Source organism: Dipodomys spectabilis, unplaced genomic scaffold (assembly GCF_019054845.1).
Source record: "Dipodomys spectabilis isolate Male_0828 unplaced genomic scaffold, ASM1905484v1 ptg000018l, whole genome shotgun sequence".
Classification (NCBI taxonomy): domain Eukaryota; kingdom Metazoa; phylum Chordata; class Mammalia; order Rodentia; family Heteromyidae; genus Dipodomys; species Dipodomys spectabilis.
The window spans coordinates 9,449,815-9,470,139 of NW_024870695.1; the positions used below are offsets into that span (position 1 = coordinate 9,449,815).

At 43.0% G+C, this 20,325-nt stretch overlaps 1 protein-coding gene across 1 annotated transcript; it reads right to left on the reverse strand.

Moving 5' to 3' along the window:
* Window positions 1-3,652: 3,652 nt before the first annotated feature.
* Window positions 3,653-19,067, reverse strand: Ccdc43 (coiled-coil domain containing 43). The gene is made up of 5 exons (XM_042674093.1): window positions 18,781-19,067; window positions 11,688-11,775; window positions 9,379-9,514; window positions 7,342-7,400; window positions 3,653-4,041 (listed from the first exon to the last, which is right to left on the reverse strand). Exons 1-5 carry the CDS (start codon window positions 18,982-18,984, stop codon window positions 3,854-3,856), a joined length of 675 nt encoding a protein of 224 aa, XP_042530027.1. The 5' UTR covers window positions 18,985-19,067; the 3' UTR covers window positions 3,653-3,853.
* Between the last annotated feature and the right edge of the window lie 1,258 nt (window positions 19,068-20,325).

Here is a 20,325-nt window from a genome sequence, read left to right on the forward strand (position 1 = left end):
ACTGAATATAAAACCTGTTCAAATCATTTGTGTATATTCTTTAAAATGTAATTATACTATCAATTATTAAATATTTCCAATTTTAAAGTATTTAAATTGAATCAAAACAAAACATTTCCTTTATCTGGATCTTTTAGACTTTATGCACAGTAACTAAAATAATGACTATTGTTTTAATACCCTTAGTTTGCTGTCTTTTATGAGGGTATCACGAAGTTCTAAAATGTACTTTTTAAGGTTAATCTTTAACTAGTTTAGTTTGCAATTGGTTAGTGTATATTTTGTGTAGTTGTGTTTACTAGTTTGCTTCTCCATTTTTTTTTTAAAAAGAGCACTTGAAAGCTTGGCCTTTTCTGTTTCTCATCATTTAATATCTTTGTATTGAATGTAATTTATTCATTAATATGAAATGTTGGTATTATGTGACTCAGAAGATCTTGGGTTTTAACATTTCTAGCATGAGTTAAACTATAATGTACTGATGAAATTTAATTGAAATATCCTTCACTAGAAACACTGATGTTTAAAATGTTGGTGTTTTCCTTAGTTTTAGAAATCCTGGTATAAAAAAAAAAAAGAGTGTAATCACACCACATAAATTTTGTTCAGATGATGTGCGGAAGAAACTGATTGAGAATGCAGGCGTAACTGTAGGGAGAAACATTTTGATCACTGATGAGCCTTAGAACTACTGGATGAATTAAATGGAGGGTAGTCAAATAAAATAGATCACACCACAGTCACTGCATAGAAAGTGGTTAAGTTTGATTTAAGACATGTTGGATGTTATGAAAACAAATATTGTACTGAATTTAGTCTCAGAAAAAAATAAATTACTTTGTTGAAAATATTTGGTTTTACTTTTTTATATTTGTATTCATTTGTGTATGTGCATGGGGCTTGAGCTCAGGGCCTGTGCACTGTTACTAAGATTTCTTACTCAATGCTCGTACTCTACCACTTGAATAACAGCTCTACTTCTTGATTTCTGGTGGGTAATTGGAGATAGGAGTTTCACAGACTTTCCTGCCTAAGCTGGCTTTGAACAGCAATCCTCAGATCTCAGCCTCCTGAGTAGCTAGGATTATAGGCATGAACCAGAGGTGTCTATTAGTGTGGTTTTTTTTTTTGGTCAGAAAACCAACTAATTTCATTTAACTGGTAAGAACCTATGTTAAATTTTATTAAAAGTAATAACGTGGCAAAACAATGCAATCCAGATACTCTTAGATCACATACCTGATCACCGTCAAAGAGAAAACTCTTTGCATTTACTACTGTTCAGGCAAACCAGAATGAATCTGGATGACATTGATGCATGATGTGAGATTTTTGGTTGTATTGGTGGTGGTGGTTGCTTTTTCTTTGAGTTTGTCTTCTTAGGGGAGTAAAAGGGAGGCACAGAAAGGGAGGGTGAACAAGTACAATCATGCTATTCAGTATACACTATGTGGAAAATGAACTGTGTAACTTGTAGACAGGGAAAGGAGGGTAAAACAAGTGAAGGACAGGGTAACATTGCCCAAAAAAGGAAATTACTCAGGCTACACAAGTTACAATTACTTGACTTATAAAATGGTAACCCCTCTAATCAAGACCTTAATAATAATAAAATTCTATTTTTTTAAAAGATGCAATATGTCATGCACTAATCTGAAGCCAGCCCAGGCAGGAAAGTCACTCAAAAAACTGGAGTGGCACAATAGCTCTAAGTGGTAGAGCTCTAGCTTTAAGCGAAAAGAGGCGCTCAGGGACAGCACCCAGGCCCTGAGTTTAAACGGGAAGAGGGGGTGGGGAAGAAGGCGGGGGGGGGGGGGGGGGGGAGACAATGAGCACCACAACAATAGTGACTTAAATAAAGTTTATTTTTTAAAAAGTGGTTATTCCTGAAATACCATGGTTGTAGGAATATATGAAGAGGTAGTATATCTCCTTTTCCTTAACCATGCTTTTTTTTTTTTAACCTTCTGCACAAAGGTAAAGGTTTTTGTTAATTTCATAGTTAACTAATATAAAACAGAGGTCAGCAAACTTACTCCAAAGGGCCAGATAAATATTTTAGGTATTACAAGCTGTATCCATTCTTTTACCTTTTTTAGTGTGCATCACAAAAAGTGGGCCAATTTGGCTTATGGGTGGTGGTTTGCTGATCCACTTCCTGTCTTATCAGAGAAATTACTCTCTTTCAGAACAATTATTACTCTCTTCAGCTAACTGCTGCCTAGAGTAGAAAAGGGCCTTATTTACAACTGAATGTAACTTATGACAAGTAGAAATGAAGATTCCTGTTCAGAGTTGACTCTTCAGGCAATTTCTCTATTCACTCACTCATTCAAAAATTTGTTAAGCTTTAACATCTTTGTATCTTAAGTATGTTTGTGTTGCCAAGAATTCCATGCCGGTGGTTCACACCTGAAATCCTAGCTACAGGAGGCTGATATCTAAGGATCAAGATTCAAAGCCAACCAAGGCAGACAAAATTGAGATTCATTTCTCCAATTAACCAGAAAAAAGTTGGAAGTGGAGCTACGGCTCAACTGATAAAGTGACAGCCTTGAATGAAAAAAACTAAAGGAAAGCACAGAGCCAGGTCCCGAGTTCAAGCCCCAGTACCAGTGCACATGTGCATACGCACATGCATGTACGCGCACACACACGCACACAATTTCCAGTGTTTCTTATAAGGACAATTCCTCCAGTTTTTCTAAGCCAGGAATTATAGTTTTAAAGACTTAGTTTTAAGGTAAATCAAAATTAAAACTCTCAAAGGAGCTTAAAAATATTTTGTCATTATTTTAAAAAAAGAAAAAAAAAATCTAGGCCTGTAATCCTACTTAGGAGACTTGGGATTGGAGGATCACAGTTCAAAGCCAGCCTGGGCAGAAAAGTCCATGAGGCTAGAACTGGGGTTATGGCTCAAGTGGTAGAGCACTAGCCTTGAGAAAAACAGTTCAGGGATAATGCCCACGACCAGGATAATGCTCAAGGCCCAAGATCTGAAAAAAAAAAAAAAAAAAAAGAGACTAACTAATAATGGTATCTTTGCACTCAATACTAACACATAGCTTGCTTAAAGTCACAGACTTGAGCAAAAATATGTAATTCTACTTAAAGACATATTTTTTCTCCCATAGATGTTTTTTTTGGTGTGTGTGTGTGTGTGTGTGTGTGTGTGTGTGTGTGTGTGTGTGTGTGTGTGTGTGTGTGTGTGTGTTGTGGTGCAAGGGATCAAACCCGGGACCTCATGCATGCTAAACCATTCTACCACCGAACTACTAGGATGTACCCACAGCCCAGGCTAATATTTTTTAATTCTCAGATTTAGAACACCCACAAATAATTTCTTCCTATTTTTTCTAGTTTGCTGCCATACCACATAGAATCTGGATCCCAATAAGGCTTTTCATTAGTTTTCTATTTCAGCTATAAAATACTACTAGATTCAGAGGTAAATATTGCTTCTGACACAATTTGTACGCCCACTTTTCAGAAGAGTGGATTATGTTTCCTTCAAGATGAAAAATATGTAACTGTTACCTCTCTGAATCATGGTATTTATCCAAGGTGAGGGAAGACCTTAAAAACAAAACCCAAAAGCACAGGATTACAGTAATAGATTCCAGATCTTTGGTTCAGACAGTAACTATAATAATCTGATTGCCGACGTCACCAAAAAGTTGGCACATTTTATAATTAAATGTGATTGTGATTTTCCTTTTGACCATGTTATAACAAAAGGAGAAATGCCTTGGGAAATCATTTTGCAAAGGTTTCTCATTGCTTAGATAGACATATTCTCAACCAGTCCTCCCTTTGATCAAGTTCATGGAGGAAACAATAGAGTAGGCCAAGGTTATCGTTTTCGCTCCCCTCTCTGTGTCCTTTTCTTTTCTTTTTCTTTGCGCTCCTGCTTGGCTAGTTTGTCCCTCTCCCTCTGTAGTTTGTCCTGTTCCTTCTTCCTTTGAGACTCATCTCGAAGTGAATCTCGTTCCAATTTCCGAGCATTGAGAACATCTTCCACATTGGTATTTCGGAACAGGGCTACTGGTGAGTTAAGGGATTAAAGTTCCACAGGTCACAGTTACTATTTTCTTAACTCAGATTCTGACTGTCCTCTCTACATGATAAGTGTTGAATGCTTTTTCTCATTTAAAAAAAAATCTGAGGAAGTGGCGTTGTGGCTCAAGCGGTAGAGCACTTGCCTTGAGCTAAAGAGCGCAAGTACAGTTCCCAAGCCCACAGTTCAAGCCACAACCAAAAGAAATAAAAAAATTCTGGGTATGGTGGTTCATACCTATAATCGCAACTACTCAGGAGCCAGATATATTAGAAGGATTGAGGTTCAGAGACTGTCTGGGTAAAACAAGACCCCATCTCAAGAAGCTGGACAGGTGGTGAAGGTGGTACATACCTGTGAGCCTAGCTATTTGGGAAATTGTAGGTAGGAAGGTTGAGGTCTGAAACCAGCCCCAGGCAAAAATAATACCCTAGCTTGAAAGCAAAAAAAAAAAAAAAAAAAAAGCTGGGGAAGTAGTTTAAGTGGTAGAGTGCCTGCCTAGCAAGTGTAAAACACTAAGTTCAAACTGCAGTACTGTCAAAAATTATTATTAGCTATTCCAAAGGCAGAGATCAGAGGGAATGAAAGTTCAAGGCTAGCCCATGGAAAAAGTGAAGCATAAGTATGAGGACTGTGGTCTAAGCCACCCCCAGGGGAAAAAATCTTGACTCCATCCTAAAATATAAAAAAAGGGGCTGGAGGCATGGTTCAAGTGATAAAGCCACTGCCTAAGCCCTGAGTTCAAACCTCAGTACTACCAGAAAATAATAAAACTTGTGTTCACCTTTGTCTAATGGGAAATTCTTTTTTTTTTTTTTTTGGGTCCGGTCGTGGGGCCTGAACTCTGGGCCTGGGTGCTGTCCCTCAGCACTTCAGCTCAAGGCTAGCGCTCTACCACTTGAGCCACAGCACTACTTCCGGCATTTTTCTTTTTGTTTATGTGGTGCTGAGGAATCGAACCCAGGGCCTCAGGCATGCAAGGCAAGCGCTCTACCACTGAGCCACCTTCCCAGCCCTCTAATGGGAAATTCTAAAGGTATTATTATAGATTAAAATATACCTCTCTAGGACAGTGCCCAGGCCCAGAGTTCAAACCCCACAACCGACCAAAAAAAAAAAAATTCTGGTGACAACAACAAAGTTCCTATAATCGAATGAAAATGAAACATTTAGCTGGGAAGGTGGCTCAGTGGTAAAATTTACCTCTCATTTGGACTTAACCTGACTCCCCCCCCTCGCCCCCCCCACCCCCCCCACCTCCCCCCACCCCTGTCCTAAGGTTTGAACTCAGCCTGGGCACCATCCCTAAGCTTCTGTGCTCAAGGTTGGCACTCTTACCACAGCCCTACTTCCAGACCTAGTGGCTCACTCTTACAATCTTAGCTACTTAGGAGGCTGAAATCTGAGGATCTCAGTTCAAAAGACAGCCCAGGCAGGAAAGTCCATGAGACTCTTATCTTCAATTAACCACTAAAAAGCCAGAAGTGGAGTTGTGGCTCAAGTGGTAGAGAGCTAGCCTTGAACAAAAAAGCTTAGGAACATGCTGGACACCGGTGGTTCACACCTGTAATCCTCCTATTCAGGAGGCTGAGATATGAGGATCACAGTTCAAAACCAGCCGAGGCAGAAAAATCCATGAGATCCTTATCTCCAATAAACCACTAGAAAACCAGAAGTGGTGCTGTGGCTCAAGTAGAGCCGCTCGCCTTGAGCTGAAGAGTTGAGGGACAGCACCTAAGCCCAGAGTTCAAGCCCCACAATCAACAACAACAAAAAAAGCTTAGGGACACCACTCAAGCCCAGTTCAAGCCCTAGGACTGCTACAAAATAAAAACAAACAAAAAACTTGTCTAGTAGATTTTGTTAGCTGGTATATGTTTTTTCAGTATTGGGGTTTGAAATCAGGGCCCGACATCTGCCAAGCAGAAGCCTTATCACTTGAGTCATGCCTCCATTTATTTTTTGCTTTAGTTATTTTCAAATAGGATCTCACATTGTTACTTGGGCTGGCCTCCCATATAGTTGGGATGATGTATATGCCATCATAGGCAGTTTATTGAGAGGCAGGTAGCACAAACTTTTTGCCCAGGCAACCTCAGTCCTTCTGATCTCATCCCAAATAGCTAGGATTACAGATGTTAGCCACTATCTCACCCCAGGGTTTGTTTTGTTTTGAAGTTAAATGAGGGCCAAGTGCCAGTGGCTCATGCCTGTAATCCTAGCTACTCAGGAGGCTGAGATCAGAGGATCATGGTTCAAAGCCAGCCCAGGCAGGAAACTCTGTGACTCTCTTATCTCCAATAAAACTACTCAAAAAAAAAAACCAGAAGAGAGCCACAGCTCCACTTCCAGCTTTCATGGAGATAACAGTCCCCTAGTACTTTCCTACCCTGGTGGGCTTTGAGCCAAAATTCTCAGATCTCCACCTCTAGAATAGCTAGGATTATAGGTTTCAGCCACCAGCATTCCACCTCTCTATTCTAACCATGATCTTTTTTCTACTTTTAGGCCATAAATATTCAATGAGTCTTAGGCCAGGGGTGGAACTCAGTGGAAAAGCACCCACATCAAAAACAAATGAGTCGAAGGGCCCTGGTGACTCATGCCTGTAATCCTAGCTACTCAGGAGGCTGAGATATAAGGATCACGGTTCAAAGTCAGCCCAGGCAGGAAAAGTCCTGAGACTCTTATCTCCAATAAACCACTAGAAAACCGGAAGTGGCACTGTGGCTCCAGTGATGCTGTGGCTCCAGCAGTAGAGTGCTTGCCTTGAAGAGCTGAGGGAGAGCACCCAAGCCCAGAGTTCAAGCCCCACGACTGACAAAAAAAAAAAAAAAAAAGTCTCACTCCTCACCTTTGAGGTGGATTTTTAAATTTAACTTTCCTAGAAAGCTTGTCAAAGTGTTTCTTTAGAAGGACCTTCCTCAATACATATTTCATTATGTTCATACTTTTAGTTTGAAGTGTTCAATCTTTGTGTTCTCTTTCTAAAAATTTGGAAAAAAATTGACAAGAAAGACAAAACATTGTTTTACTTATTTTCCCAGGGCCAGGCAACCCAGAGCTGAATACAGGGAGTAGAGATTCTTATTTTCCCTTAAAAGTCCATCTTCCAAGCTAATCTCTTCAAAGTACTTAATTTGTTTCAAAACAAACAAATTAAGGGGCTGTGCTGTGCATGGAACTCTCAATGTTGGCTTGGAGAACCTATAAATGACAGCAAAGTAAAAATGAATTCCCAAGACTTGTTGGCAAAAAATGGGGATAGACACAGGAAAGGATACATTTGTCAGAACCGAGGTTTGTCGTCGTGGCACTTGAATCCTCCTTCTCATCTGCTTCAGTGAGTGATGTTAAGGAAAATTAGATGGAAAACAAAGCTTTGTATATCCCAACCTGGCTCTAAAATATAACCAATAAACATGAGTAAGCCAGTCATGGTGGCAATGTGTCTGTAATTCCTATACTCAAGAGGCAGAGGCAAAAGGATTTCATGCACAAGACCAGCCTGGGCTGGTTTATGGGGGGGGGGGGGGGGCTAAAGACTCTATAAGGGGAGAGGGGAAAAGACATGGAACCAGACACTGATGGCTCATGCCTGTAATCCTAGCTACTCAGGAGGCTAAAATCTGAGAATTGAAGTTCAAAGCTAACCCTGGCAGGAAAGACCATAAGACTGCTGTTTCCAATTAACCCCCAAATTCCAGAAGTAGAGCTGTGGCTCAAGTGGTAGAGCAGTAGCCCTGAGTGAAATAAGCTAAGAGACAGGCCCTGAGTTCAAGCCCCAGTATGGGCACAAGAAAGAAAAAGCTGAAAGTAGATGTAATGCTCAAGCCAAGAAGAGTCTGAGATCCTGAATTCCAGTGATGGCCCAAAAAAAATATGAGTAGGAAAAGCAGGCTGAATAACGGAAGAGTCATCTTCAGAAATCAGGCTCAAACCTGAAAGATTAAGGTTCAAAGCCAACCCCAGAAGAAAAATCCATGAGACTCTATGTACAATTAAACAGAGAAAAGTCAGGCTGGTGGCATGGCTCAAGTGGTATTACACCAACTGTGAGTGAGGAAGCCAAGCAAATATAAGGTCCTAATTTCAAGTCATTGTCCCAGCACGCATGTGTGCACACGTGCGCGCGCACACATATACACACACACACAAAGTTCTTTTCCAAATTACAGGAGAAGAAAACTTACCTTTTCTAGCCTAAGAACTAATATGTTTGTCATTGGAACTGTAGCACTGACAACTCTGACCAAAAACATGAGGAAAACTAGAAGAAAAAATAGCCTCAAAGCACTCAGAGAATTCTTTCCTAGTGATGAGACAGACAACATTTCTGGGATGATGTCCAGTATATAATGTGTCACATACTTCATTCAAGAAGGCTCAGTAAGCTGCGCATTTCCTAAATAACTTCAAGTTCTCCAAGAATTAAATCTCCCCTACTAACAACTCTTTTGTACACTTCCCATTCAAATTCCAGATTAATTGTTGGGGATTCACCTTACTTTTAACCATGTAGTCATAAAAGATTAAATTACCCTATTAAGTTGCTCTCCTAATTTTTAGGGTAACTTTTACCCACAAACATCAAGGTTCTAGTCCTGGGGTGGGCACTAATTTTCTGAATGCCTCTACCTACCCATTCATCTCTTTTGTTCTGTGGTAGTACTGGGGCTTGAACTCAGGTCCTCCTGTTCATACTCAACTTTTTGGTTCACAGCTAGCCACAGCTTCACTTCTGGCTTTTTGATGGTTAAATAGAGATAAGTGTCTCACAGACTTTCCTTCCTGGGCTGGAGTTGAACCATGACTCTCAGATCGTAGCCTCCTAGTAGCTATATTAGAGGCATGAGCCACAGGCCTTACACTTAAATTTTCAGGAATGTATTGATTATGTCTTGAAAAATCTAAGTGCAGTACCAATTATTCCAATATCATTCCTCAACATCACTGCCATTTTAGAGGAGAAAATTAGGGTAGAGGGGACTGCCAACTTCCCAAAAGTCACTATAAATCACTACCAAACATTTCTAGTTTAGCTGGGCACTGATGGCTCATACCTGTAATTCTAGCTATTCAGGTGGCTGAGATCTGAGGACTGCAGTTCAAAGCCAGCCCAGGCAGGAAAGTCAGTAAGACTCTTATCTACAATTAACCACCAGAAAACTAGAAGTAGAACAGTGGTTCAAAGTGGTAGAGTTCTAGCTTTGAGCAAAAGAGCTCAGAGACAGCATCTAGGCTCTGAGTTCAAGCCCCATAACCACCACCAACAAAATCTTTGGTTTGACTTTCAGAGAATGAGGCTCTAGAAAGGATATTCTTCTTCATCTGTCACATCAGCATACTGGGCCAGCAGGGCAGCTTTTCTCTGCTTCTCCTCTTCTGACACCATCCTGGGTTTCACCACAATCTGTGCCTGCTTCTCAATTAGGGAGGCGATGGCCTGTACTTCATCTGGGAGGTGGTAGAAGGGGGACAAAAAGCTAATAGGAGTGCCTTACCATGGAACAACTATTCTACCCAGACATATGCTGACTCCTTAGAAATCTGGAACTCCAACGACACAGCTCACAGGCCAGTGAGAAAGCCAAGAAAAAGCCATACAGGCCAGGGTTTAGGTCTTATATCTCCCTTCAGAGTAGTTCTGATTATAATTGGATTGTAGGTTAAAGTTCTACTTTTTTTCTTTTTCTTTTTTTTGGTGTTGGTACTGTGTCTTGAACTCAAAGCCTAGGTACTGTCTCTGAGCTCTTTTGCTAATGGCTAAGCACTCTACCACTTGAGCCACAGCTCTACTTCCAGCTTTTATTTTTGGTGGTTAATTAGAGATAAGAAATGAACAGAGCCGGGCACTGGTGGCTCACACCTGTAATCCTAGCTACTCAGAAGGCTGAGATCTGAGGATTGAGGTTCAAAGCCAGCCTAGGCAGGAAAGTCTGTGAGACTCTTATCTCCAATTAATCACCAGAAAACTGGAAGTGGTGCTGTGGTTCTAGTGGTAGAACATGAGCCTTGAGCCAAAGAGCTGAGGAACAGGTCCCAGGCCCAAAGTTCAAGCCCCATGACCAATACACATACACACACAAAAAAGGAACAAACAGAATTTTCTGCCCAGGCTAGATCAAACTGCAATCCCTAGATCTCAGCTACCTGTGTAACTAGGAGGAAAAAAATGCTAGGTACCAGGGGCTCATGCCTGTAATTCCAGCAACTCAGAAGGCCGAGATCTGAAAATTGTGGTTAGAAACCAGCCCAGGCAGGAATGTCCATGAGAGTCTTATCTCCAATTAGTCACCAGAAAACTGGAAGTGGTACTGTGGCTCAAAGTGTTGGACTAGCTTTTTTTTTTGGTCATCGTGGGGCCTGAACTCTGAGCCTGGGCACTGTCCCTCAGCTCTTCAGCTCAAGGTTAGCACCCTACCATTTGAGCCACAGCTCAAGGTTAGCACCCTACCATTTGAGCCACAGCACCACTTCCAGCTTTTTCTGCTTATGTGGTGCTGAGGAATTGAACCCAGGGCCTCATGCATGCAAGGCAAGCACTCTACCACTGAGCCACGGTCCCAGCCCTATTGCACTAGCTTTTCTTGTTTGTTGTTGTTGTTGTTGTTTGGGGTTTTTTTTGGGTCCAGTTGTGGGGCCTGAACTCTGGGCCTGGGCACTATCCCTCAGCTCAAGGCTAGCGCTCTACCACTTGCGCCACAGCGCCACTTCCGGCTTTTTTCTTTTTGCTTATGTGGTAGTGAGGAATCGAACCCAGAGCCTCATGCATGCAAGGCAAGCACTCTACCACTGAGCCACCTTCCCAGTCCTTCTTGTATTTTAAAGGGTGAAGAATTTAGTCAAATGAAGCAAAATCCCAATCACAATTTGTTTTAACATCTGAAAATATGAAAAAGATTACAGCCAGGCCCTAGTGGCTCACATCTATAAACCTTGCTACTCAGGAGGCTGAGATCTAAGGACTGCAGTTCAAAGCCAGCCTAGGCAGTAAAGTCCATGAGACTCTTCAATTAACCACCAGAAAACCAGAAATGACACTATGGCTCAAGTGGTAGAGCACTAGCCTTGGGCTGAAGAGTTCAGGGACAGCGCCCAGGCCCAGAGTTCAAGCCCCACAACCAATTTAAAAAGAAAAAGAAAAAGATTAAAAGTGAGAACAACAGAGGCGAACCAATACCTACACTGTATATAATGTATATTACTAGGAGCAGAGAATGACTGTGGTCAGGCTAAAATGGAAAAATGCAAAAGAAGAAAGAAAATTATGTTTAATAAAAAGATAAAACAAAGCCAGGAGCTGGTGATTCATGACTTTAATCCTAACTACTCAGGAGGCTGAGATCTGAGGATTATGGTTAGAAACCAGCCCAGGCAGGAGAATCCATGAGATTATCTCCAATAAACTATTCAGAAAAAGCCAGAAGTGGCACTGTGGCTCAAGTGGTAAAGTGCTAGTCTTGAGCACAAAGATGCACAGGGACAGTGCTCATGCCCTGAGTTTAAGCCCCAGGACCAAAAAAAAAAAAGATAATGCAAACTGTTTTGGCTATGTACCAGTATAAATTACCTTAGAAAGAATGAATCTTTTGCTTTTGTAGGTTAGATACATAAATACCAACTCTACCTTCTTTCTTCACTTTGGTGACAACGTTCTGTGTTTCCGACCATCGTTCCACAATCTCTTTGCAAATGTCCAGGAGAGAATCTTCTTCCTAGTTGGAAATGTTAGACCAATTAATTTCCTGAAAGACTCTTGAAACAGAACCCTAACCTAATAAAAGCCTATGAAGAGGCACAGCTCCACCTGCTGGAGATGAGAAGAAAACTTGGAAGGGTTGGGAGTCAGCAGAATGTTTCTCTCTATACCTGCTTGGTAAAGAGCAGCCAATCCAATCTCCCAAAATCTAGCAGAAAAGATTCCCACCAACTTAGGAAAGTCCTCTTCACTCATTGTATATGTGTATGTGTGCGCATGTGTGAGTGCTGGTCCTAGGGCTTGAAGTCAAGGCCTAGATGCCATTGTTGAATTTTTTTCTCAAGGCTAGCACTCTACCACTTGAGCCACAGCTCAACTTCCAGCTTTTTGGTAGGTAATTGGAAGTAAGAGCCTCAAGCACTTTCCTACGAGAGCTGGCTTCAAAATGCAATCCTTAGGCTTCAGCCTTCTAAGTAGTTAGGATTACAAGTATGAGCCACTGACACCTGGCTTTCATTCATTAAAAAATATTTTCTTAATTTTATTTTTGATTGACAAATTATTATACATATTACACATTTTGGAGTACAATGTGAATGTGATTTTTTTTTTTTTTTGGTCGATCATGGGATTTGAACTCTGGGCTTGGGCGCTATCCCTCAGCTCTTCAACTCAAGGCAAGCACTCTACCACTTGAGCCACAGCGCCACTTCCGGTTTTCTAGTGGTTTATTGGAGATTCAAGTCTCATGGACTTTCCTTCCAGAGCTAGCTTTGAACCGTGATCTTCAGATATCAGCCTCCTGAGTAACTAGGATTACAGGCATGAGCCACCAGCGCCTGGCTTGTGAATGTGATATTTTATGTTTGTGTGCCAATTCTTGGGCTTGAACTCAGGGCCTGGGCACTGCCCTGAGCTGTTTTGCTCAACTAGAACTCTACCACTGAGCCACAACTGCACTGCCAGCTCTTTGGTGGGCTAACTGGGAGATGAGTCTCCCAGTGGCTCACACCTGTGATCTGAGGATCATGATTAGAAACCAAACCGGGAAGAAAAGTCATCATGAGACTCTGATCTCCAAATAACCATTCAACAGCTGGAAGTAGCACTGTGACTCAAGTGGTAGATCACTAACCTTGACCACAAAGAGGCTGAAAGACAGCTCACAGGCCCTGAGTTCAATCCCCACAACCGACAAAACAAAAACTAAAAACAGTCTGTGCTGGCTTCAAACCATGATCATCAGATGTCAGCCTCCTGAGTAGCTAGGATTACAGGTGTGACCCACCAGTGCCTAGCACAATGTAATACTTTTACATGTTTACAATGAGGAATGTTTAATCTAGCTAATCTACTCCTTTAGGAATTTTGAAAATATGCAATGCATTACTGTTTATTATAGTCTCCATTCTGTCCACAGATTGCTAAAACTTGTATCTTTGAAACTATGTGCCATTTGATTAGCAATTTCTTTTTTTCTTTCTTCCCTGTCTACCTCTCCTATTTTGTGTATGTGTGGGGGTCTATGCTGGTACTGGGGCTTAAACTCAGGGACTGGGTGCTGTCTCATCTTTTTCATTCAAGCTGGCACTCTACCACTTGAGTCACAGCTCTATTTCTGGGTTTTGAGTAAGATATTAGTCTCATGGACTTTCTTGCTTGTGCTGGCTTCAAACTGTGATCCTCAGATACTCACCTACTGAGTTGCTAGGATTACAAGCATGAGCCAATGGCGCCCAGCTTTCTCCTTATTCTTTTTTTTTTTTTTTTTTTTGGTCGGTTGTAGGGCCTGAACTCTGGGTCTGGGCACTGTCCTTCAGCTCCTCAGCTCAGGGCTGGCGTTCTACCGCGTGAGCCACAACGCCACTTCCAGCCTTTTCTGCTTATGAGGTGCTGAGGAATCGAACCCAAGGCCTCATGCATGCAAGGCAAGCACTCTTCCACTGAGCCACCTTCCCAGCCTCTCCTTATTCTTTCCATACAAAATTTGTTGGCTGAGCCGGGCGCTGGTGGCTCACGCCTGTAATCCTAGCTACTCAGGAGGCTGAGATCTGAGGATCGGTTCAAAGCCAGCCCGGGCAGGAGAGACCGTGAGACTCCTATCTCCAATAAACCACCAGAAAACGGGAAGTGGCGCTGTAGCTCAAGTGGTAGAGCGCTCGCCTTGAGCTGAAGAGCTGAGGGACAGCGCCCAGGCCCAGAGTTCAAGCCCCATGACCGACAAAAAAAAAAAAATTTGTTGGCTGTGCCAAAACTGTCCCTGTAAAATCTTCCTTGGCTGATAAGACTATTTTTCAGGATTTACCAGCTTTCACACTGCAATATATCTATGAGCTTGCTGATATATTTATCAGAGGAGATAAATGAGTAGAGGAGAACCTATGCAACCATCCCCGTGTCCATTTTACATCAACATACATATTCTACATTCCAATCAATCCCTCCTCAACATGGTAGAACAAAAATGATGTTGGAGCCACGCCAATGATTCACAGCTGTAATCCTAGCTACTCAGGAGGCTGAGATCTGAGGATTTAGAAGCTAACCCAGGCAGGAAAGTCCAGAGACTCTTACAAATTCAATTAATCACCAGAAACCAGGCCCTGTTGGCTCAAAGTGGTAGAGTACTAGCCTCGAGCAAAAAAGTTCAGGGACAGTGCCCAGGTCCTGAGTTCAAACCCCATAACCAACAAATAAACAAAAAAAGGAAAGTTTTCATATAGGAGCTGTTGAAATAGTATTCTAAAGCAGTGTTTCATGGATAAAACTTCTGCCTCACTATAATTCTCACAAGGCTGCCCCAGAGTCAAGCTTCTATATTGAGGGGTTCAGAAAATCAAATATGGTATATTTATGAGACAGTTGGGGGAAACTCCTATAAGAATTTTTGTTTTCTTGGGCTGGGAAGGTGGCTCAGTGGTAGAGCCCTTGCCTTACATGCATGAGGCCCTGGGTTCGATTCCTCAGTACCACATAAGCAAAAAGAAAAAAGCCGGAAGTGGCGCTGTGGCTCAAGTGGTAGAGCGCTAGCCTTGAGCTGAAGAGCTGAGGGACAGCGCCCAGACCCAAAGTTGAGGCCCACAACTGGACCCAAAAAAAAAAAAAAAAAAGAATTTTTGTTTTCGGCAGGTTATGAAACAAGAGGCAAATACATAGAGCTAAATGTGTTTCTGGATATTGCCTTCTCTAACAAGAGACTAGCAAACACATTTCCCTTCATCCACAAACACATAGCCCTACATAGTAACACCATAGAAAGGAATAGTTAGTTATAAACTGGTAACAAGAAGTTCTGCATTGGGACTGGGAAGGTGGCTCAGTGGTTGAGTGCTTGCCTTGCATGCACAAGACCCTGGGTTCGATTCCTCAGCACCTCATAAGCAGAAAAAGCCAGAAGTGGTGCTGTGGCTCAAGTGGTAGAGAGCTAGCCTTAAGCTGAAGAGCTAAGGGACAGCATCCAGGCCCAGAGTTCAGGCCCCATGACCAACAAAAAAAAGGACTGTTCTGGAATACTATTTCAACAACTTTTTAAAAAGCTTTATGGAATGCCGGGCCCTGGTGGCTCACGCCTGTAATCCTAGCTACTCAGGAGGCTGAGATCTGAGAATCGTGGTTCAAAGCCAGCCTGGGCAGTAAAGTCTGTGAGACTCTTATCTCCAATACCACTAGAAAACTGGAAGTGGAGCTGTGGCTCAAGTGGTAGAGTGCTCGCCTTGAGCTGAAGAGCTGAGGGACATCGCCAAGGCTCAAAGTTCAACCCCCACAACTGATTAAAAAAAAAAAAAAAAAAAACTTTATGGAAACATTAGAAACCCACATTCCATGTCTCTTACTTGAAATTTCTTCCTATATAATTTCTGATAGTAGGGTCCAAGAGAAAAACTAATTCCATTGTTTTGTATTTCCTCTGAACTTCAACAATTTCTCACAAGCTGTATCAAACTTTCCCATTTATAGGCCAGTCCTGCCTGAGCAAGCGTTGAGGTTCTTGCCAAAGGCATTTGAGACAGCTGCACTAGTGTTATGTTACAGCATGTACCTAAATCAATGAACTGCATTTCCACCAAGTATTTTACTAGCATCTGCCCCTACATACACAAAATGCTTTTGATTTTGAAAATGTCCATTCTACCTTCTACCTCTCTACAAAGTATGTATATTCATATCTGCTCATCTTGCCTTTTCTCTTTAATAGCTGCTGAAAATTGATTTTAATGATAATGAACCCATTCTCCAAACCCACTCATTGCGACAGATGCTAAAAGATAGTCTTTGATAGCCTGGCAATTTTCACATCACCAATGTAGTTTCCAAGATCTCTGTATCACAAACACAGAAACAACTCGTTTGTATAGTATCTAGTAAGGATGCAAGTAAATTTTTTTTTTTTTTTGGCTGGTTGTGGGGCTTGAACTCGGCCTGGACGCTGTCCCTCAGCTCTTCAGCTCAAGATGAGCACTCTACCGCTTGAGCTACAGCGCCACTTCCGTTTTTCCTAGTGGTTTATTGGAGATAGGAGTCTCACGGTCTTTCCTGCCCAGGGGGCTTTGAACCTCGATCCTCAGATCTCAGCCTCCTGAGTAGCTAAGGGCGTGAGCCACCTGCGTCCGGCTTATTTTTGAGCTTGCATTTAAAAGGAATTTGTAACTGAAAGCTGGTGGTTCATGCCTGTAATCCTCTCAGGAGGCTGAGACCCGAGAACTGAGGTTTAAATCCAAACCTAGGCAGGAAAGTCCATGAGATTCATCTCCAATTAACCACCAGAAAATCAGAAGTGATGCTGTGGCTCAAAATGGTAGAGTGCTAGCTTTGCACAAAAGAGCTCAGGGATAGCACCCAGGCCCCGAGTTCAAGCCCCACAACAGAAAAAATAAAAATAATTAAAATAACTTGTTGGATAGCCATAGGAAGTGCCTATGAAGGGCTGGGAATGTGGCTTAATGGTAGAGTACTTGCCTAGCATGCATGAAGCCCTGGGTTTGATTCCTCAATATCACATAAAAAAAGCCAGAAGTGGCGCTGTGGTTCAAGTGGTAGAGTGCTAGCTTTGGGCAAAAGAAGCTCAGGGACAGTGCCCAGGCCCTGAGTTCAAGCCCCAGGATTGGCAAAAAAAAAAAAAGAAAGAAAAAAAAAAGTAATGAAGCTGAGTTTAAGTAACTTCTCACAGCCATCCTGGTGCCTTGCAGGTGGAGGGGGCTTTTCCACTCAGTTTTGAAAAGCCTACAGGTGAGAGAGTCCATTCACTGAATTGCAGGTATCCAGTTCTTTAGCCTTAGGAGAACTTTTGCTCCCTTAATGGTTTGATTAGCTTGCCTCTGAGGCTATCTCCCTATATGAAAGGTTGGAGGTGTAAGCCCCTGTAATGAAAGTTTAAGCTGACCCCTAAGCTACTCCCCCAGACCGAAAGGTCTGCTGGTAACTGAGCTACTTCCCATATAAGGTCTGCTTTTGCTGGGTTTGGGTGCTCCACCCAAACATGTGGTTTTTGTCTTTAAAAAGCTCTGTGCTATGGGCTGGGAAGGTGGCTCAGTGGTAGAGCGCTTGCCTTCTATGCATGAGGCCCTGGGTTCGATTCCTCAGCACCACATAAGCAGAAAAAAAGCTGGAAGTGGTGCTGTGGCTCAAGTGGTAGAGTGCTAGCCTTGAGCTGAAGAGCTGAGGGTCAGCGCCCAGGCCCAGACTTCAGGCCCACAACCGGACCCAAAAAGAAAAAAAGCTCTGTGCTACCTCTATACTGGGCTGCAGTCTTTGAGACAGGAATCCACCTGCAGAAGCAGATGCTGGCTCTCCAATAATAGACTCCCAATTTGACCTCTCAAAATATGGCTTCTGTTTCTCACTGGCAGAGTTACCTTACAGCACCCCAATAACCAATCTAATTAATTGTGTGTGTGTTACAGGTGGGGGAAGTGGACACAATGCATTGGAAAAGTGAGCAGCTTGGCCACTAACTACAAAAATACAATTTGTAATACACATTTCTTTTTTCTTTTTTCTTTGTCCAGTCGTGGGCCTGAATTCTGGGCCTGGGCGCTGTCCCTTAGCTCTTCAGCTCAAGGCTAGCGCTCTACCACTTGAGCCACAGCACCGCTTCCGGCTTTTTACTTTTTGCTTATGTGGTGCTGAGGAATCGAACCCAGGGCCTCAGGCATGCAAGGCAAGCGCTCTACCACTGAGCCACCTTCCCAGCCCACATGTAATACACATTTCTGAGTTAAAGATTCTGCTTCTAAAAGAATAAAAACCGGATTTGTCTTCCTGTCTCCCATCATCACCCTCTCATACTAATGATTACAAAATTTGTTTCCTTTTTTTTTTTCAACAGTAAGGTTTGAATTCAGGGCCTCATTCTTGCTAGACAGGCTCGTGTTTGCTAGACAGTCCCTCTGCCATCATCAGCCCAATATTAAATTCCCAATTACTGTAAAAAAAAAAAAATCAAGCACATTTGGTACAGATCCGCCTACCGTAAAAAGACCTTTACCATCAGCTTACCATGTGGGGACGCCTTCACCCCTCATCCCTCTCCTTACTTCCGAAATAGGAACCAAGAAGGAACTTCCATCGGGATTTTCTCATAGGACAGACCGGGTCACTGCCTCTGAATGGGGCGGACATCCCAAGAGCATGTTATTCCTGCGTGCGCACGTAGTGAGCGGATGGGATTAGAATGTGGTGTCAGACGTTTATGATAAAACTCATTGGGAGTGCACTCTCCAGCTCACCCACAGGCATCCGCAAAGGCCTGGCTCCCAGGAATAGGGGAAAGCCATTCCTCCCAATACACTTGCCACCATCAAGCTGCAAGAAACCCGGCTGGGGGCGGCGGCGGGGGGACGGGGAGGGGGCGGCGGCGGGGGGACGGGGGGGGGCGGGCGGGGGGAGGTCGGAGAAAGGGTACACTTCTCCCAAACACGCCCACTAAGGCTGCGGGACTCCAGGCACGGAAAGGGAGACGCTAACGCTGCCGGAGGGTCTCAGACGCCGTCGAAGGCTGAAGGAAGGTGTGCGGGCTACTCACCAGGAAAGCAGAGAGGATGCCCTGCAGAGCATCCAGCTTCTCTTCCTCCTCTTCTTCTTTCAGGACACCAAGGATGTAGGCGCCGTAAACTGCTTGGTCCACTCCCAGCGCCTCCAAACGTCCGTCCAGCCACGATCTAAAACCCCCGCCCCCTCTATCGCGTTCTCCGAAGGCTGCCGCGGCCGCTTCGCTGGGCGCTGCCATCTTGGGGCCAGGGTCCTGCCAGCGCCCGGGGCGCCTACCGCAGTGCCTGACGGGCCGTGCTGCGCAGGCCCACTGCGCAGGCCTGGAGAGGGCGGCCACGCCCCCGCGCCGGAGCGCAGAGCTTTTAATCTGAGTTTTGTAGAAGTCATGGTGGGCTAGGGTAGCAAATGGGAAAGTTTTGGTTTCAGGCCCCTTTTCATTTAAAAATTTAAAAAATTGAGAATCCCAAATGAAATTTTTGTGTGCATATTTATCCTTTGCTGTGTAACTAATCACCCTCAACATTTAATGATTGTGTTCCATCCCTGTAATAAACCTGAGATAACCAACTTATGAAGAGAAAAAGGTTGGTAAATTTGATAGGGATACACTATATGCACGTGTGGAATTATCACAATGAGAGGGGGGTAGGGAGAGAAAGGAAGGGGGAAGAGAGAGACAGCGAGGGGGAGGGAGGGAGAGAGAGGAAGGGATGTGTGAAGGTTTTGCCCCTATATGTTCCCTGAAGCCTCTGGGAGGGGCTCTTCCAGAATGCAACACACTGGTAAGAAGAGGTGTGGACATTTGGGAACATGTTTGCTTTGGAGAGGACCGGCTTCAAACTATTAGTATATGATCTCTGCCTCAGAAGCAGCTTTTGTTATAAGTGTGAGCCACCATATCAGGCTTTAAGTTTTAAATTAGGCTATGAATTGAAGGATGTCCTAGGATCCTTAATAGCCTTTCAGTTTGTGGTAATATATCAAAGCCTTTTTCTGTGTCTCCCAATTGGCAAATCCATTAGCGTGTGTTTTCCTTTGTTGAGTGGGCAAGATGAAAAATCTAGATATAGTTTTATTAGAACATCAGAGCTAGGATGTATAACTTTACTGCAGACTGAGGCCCCATTGGAAGAGAAACAAAGTCTGTGTGCTATATATATACACTTCTGTCATGGTGTTTATATATTCTGGTGGAGAATGATAGTGCACACCTGTAATTCCAATATTCAGGAGAATTAGGCAGGAGGCTCATTAGTTTAGTTTGAGGCTATCTCAGGCTATATATTGAAACAGTGCATTATCTTAAAAAAATTTGGATTGTAGGAGAGAGATAGGAACCTACTAAAGAGAAGAAGTAATGTTAGGAACCAACTGAAGTACTTTAGCCAAGAAATGCTAGTGGAAACTTGACATATGGAATTGTAAGCTCTTTATACAACTATACAATAATGAAGAGGAAGGAGGAAGAGGAGGAGGAAATGATAGAGAAATGACAGAACAAGGATAGTAGAAATGGTCTAATTTGAGGATGTACTTCTGGGTATGACTAGTAGGGTTTGTTCTTGGGGTGGAAAGAGGG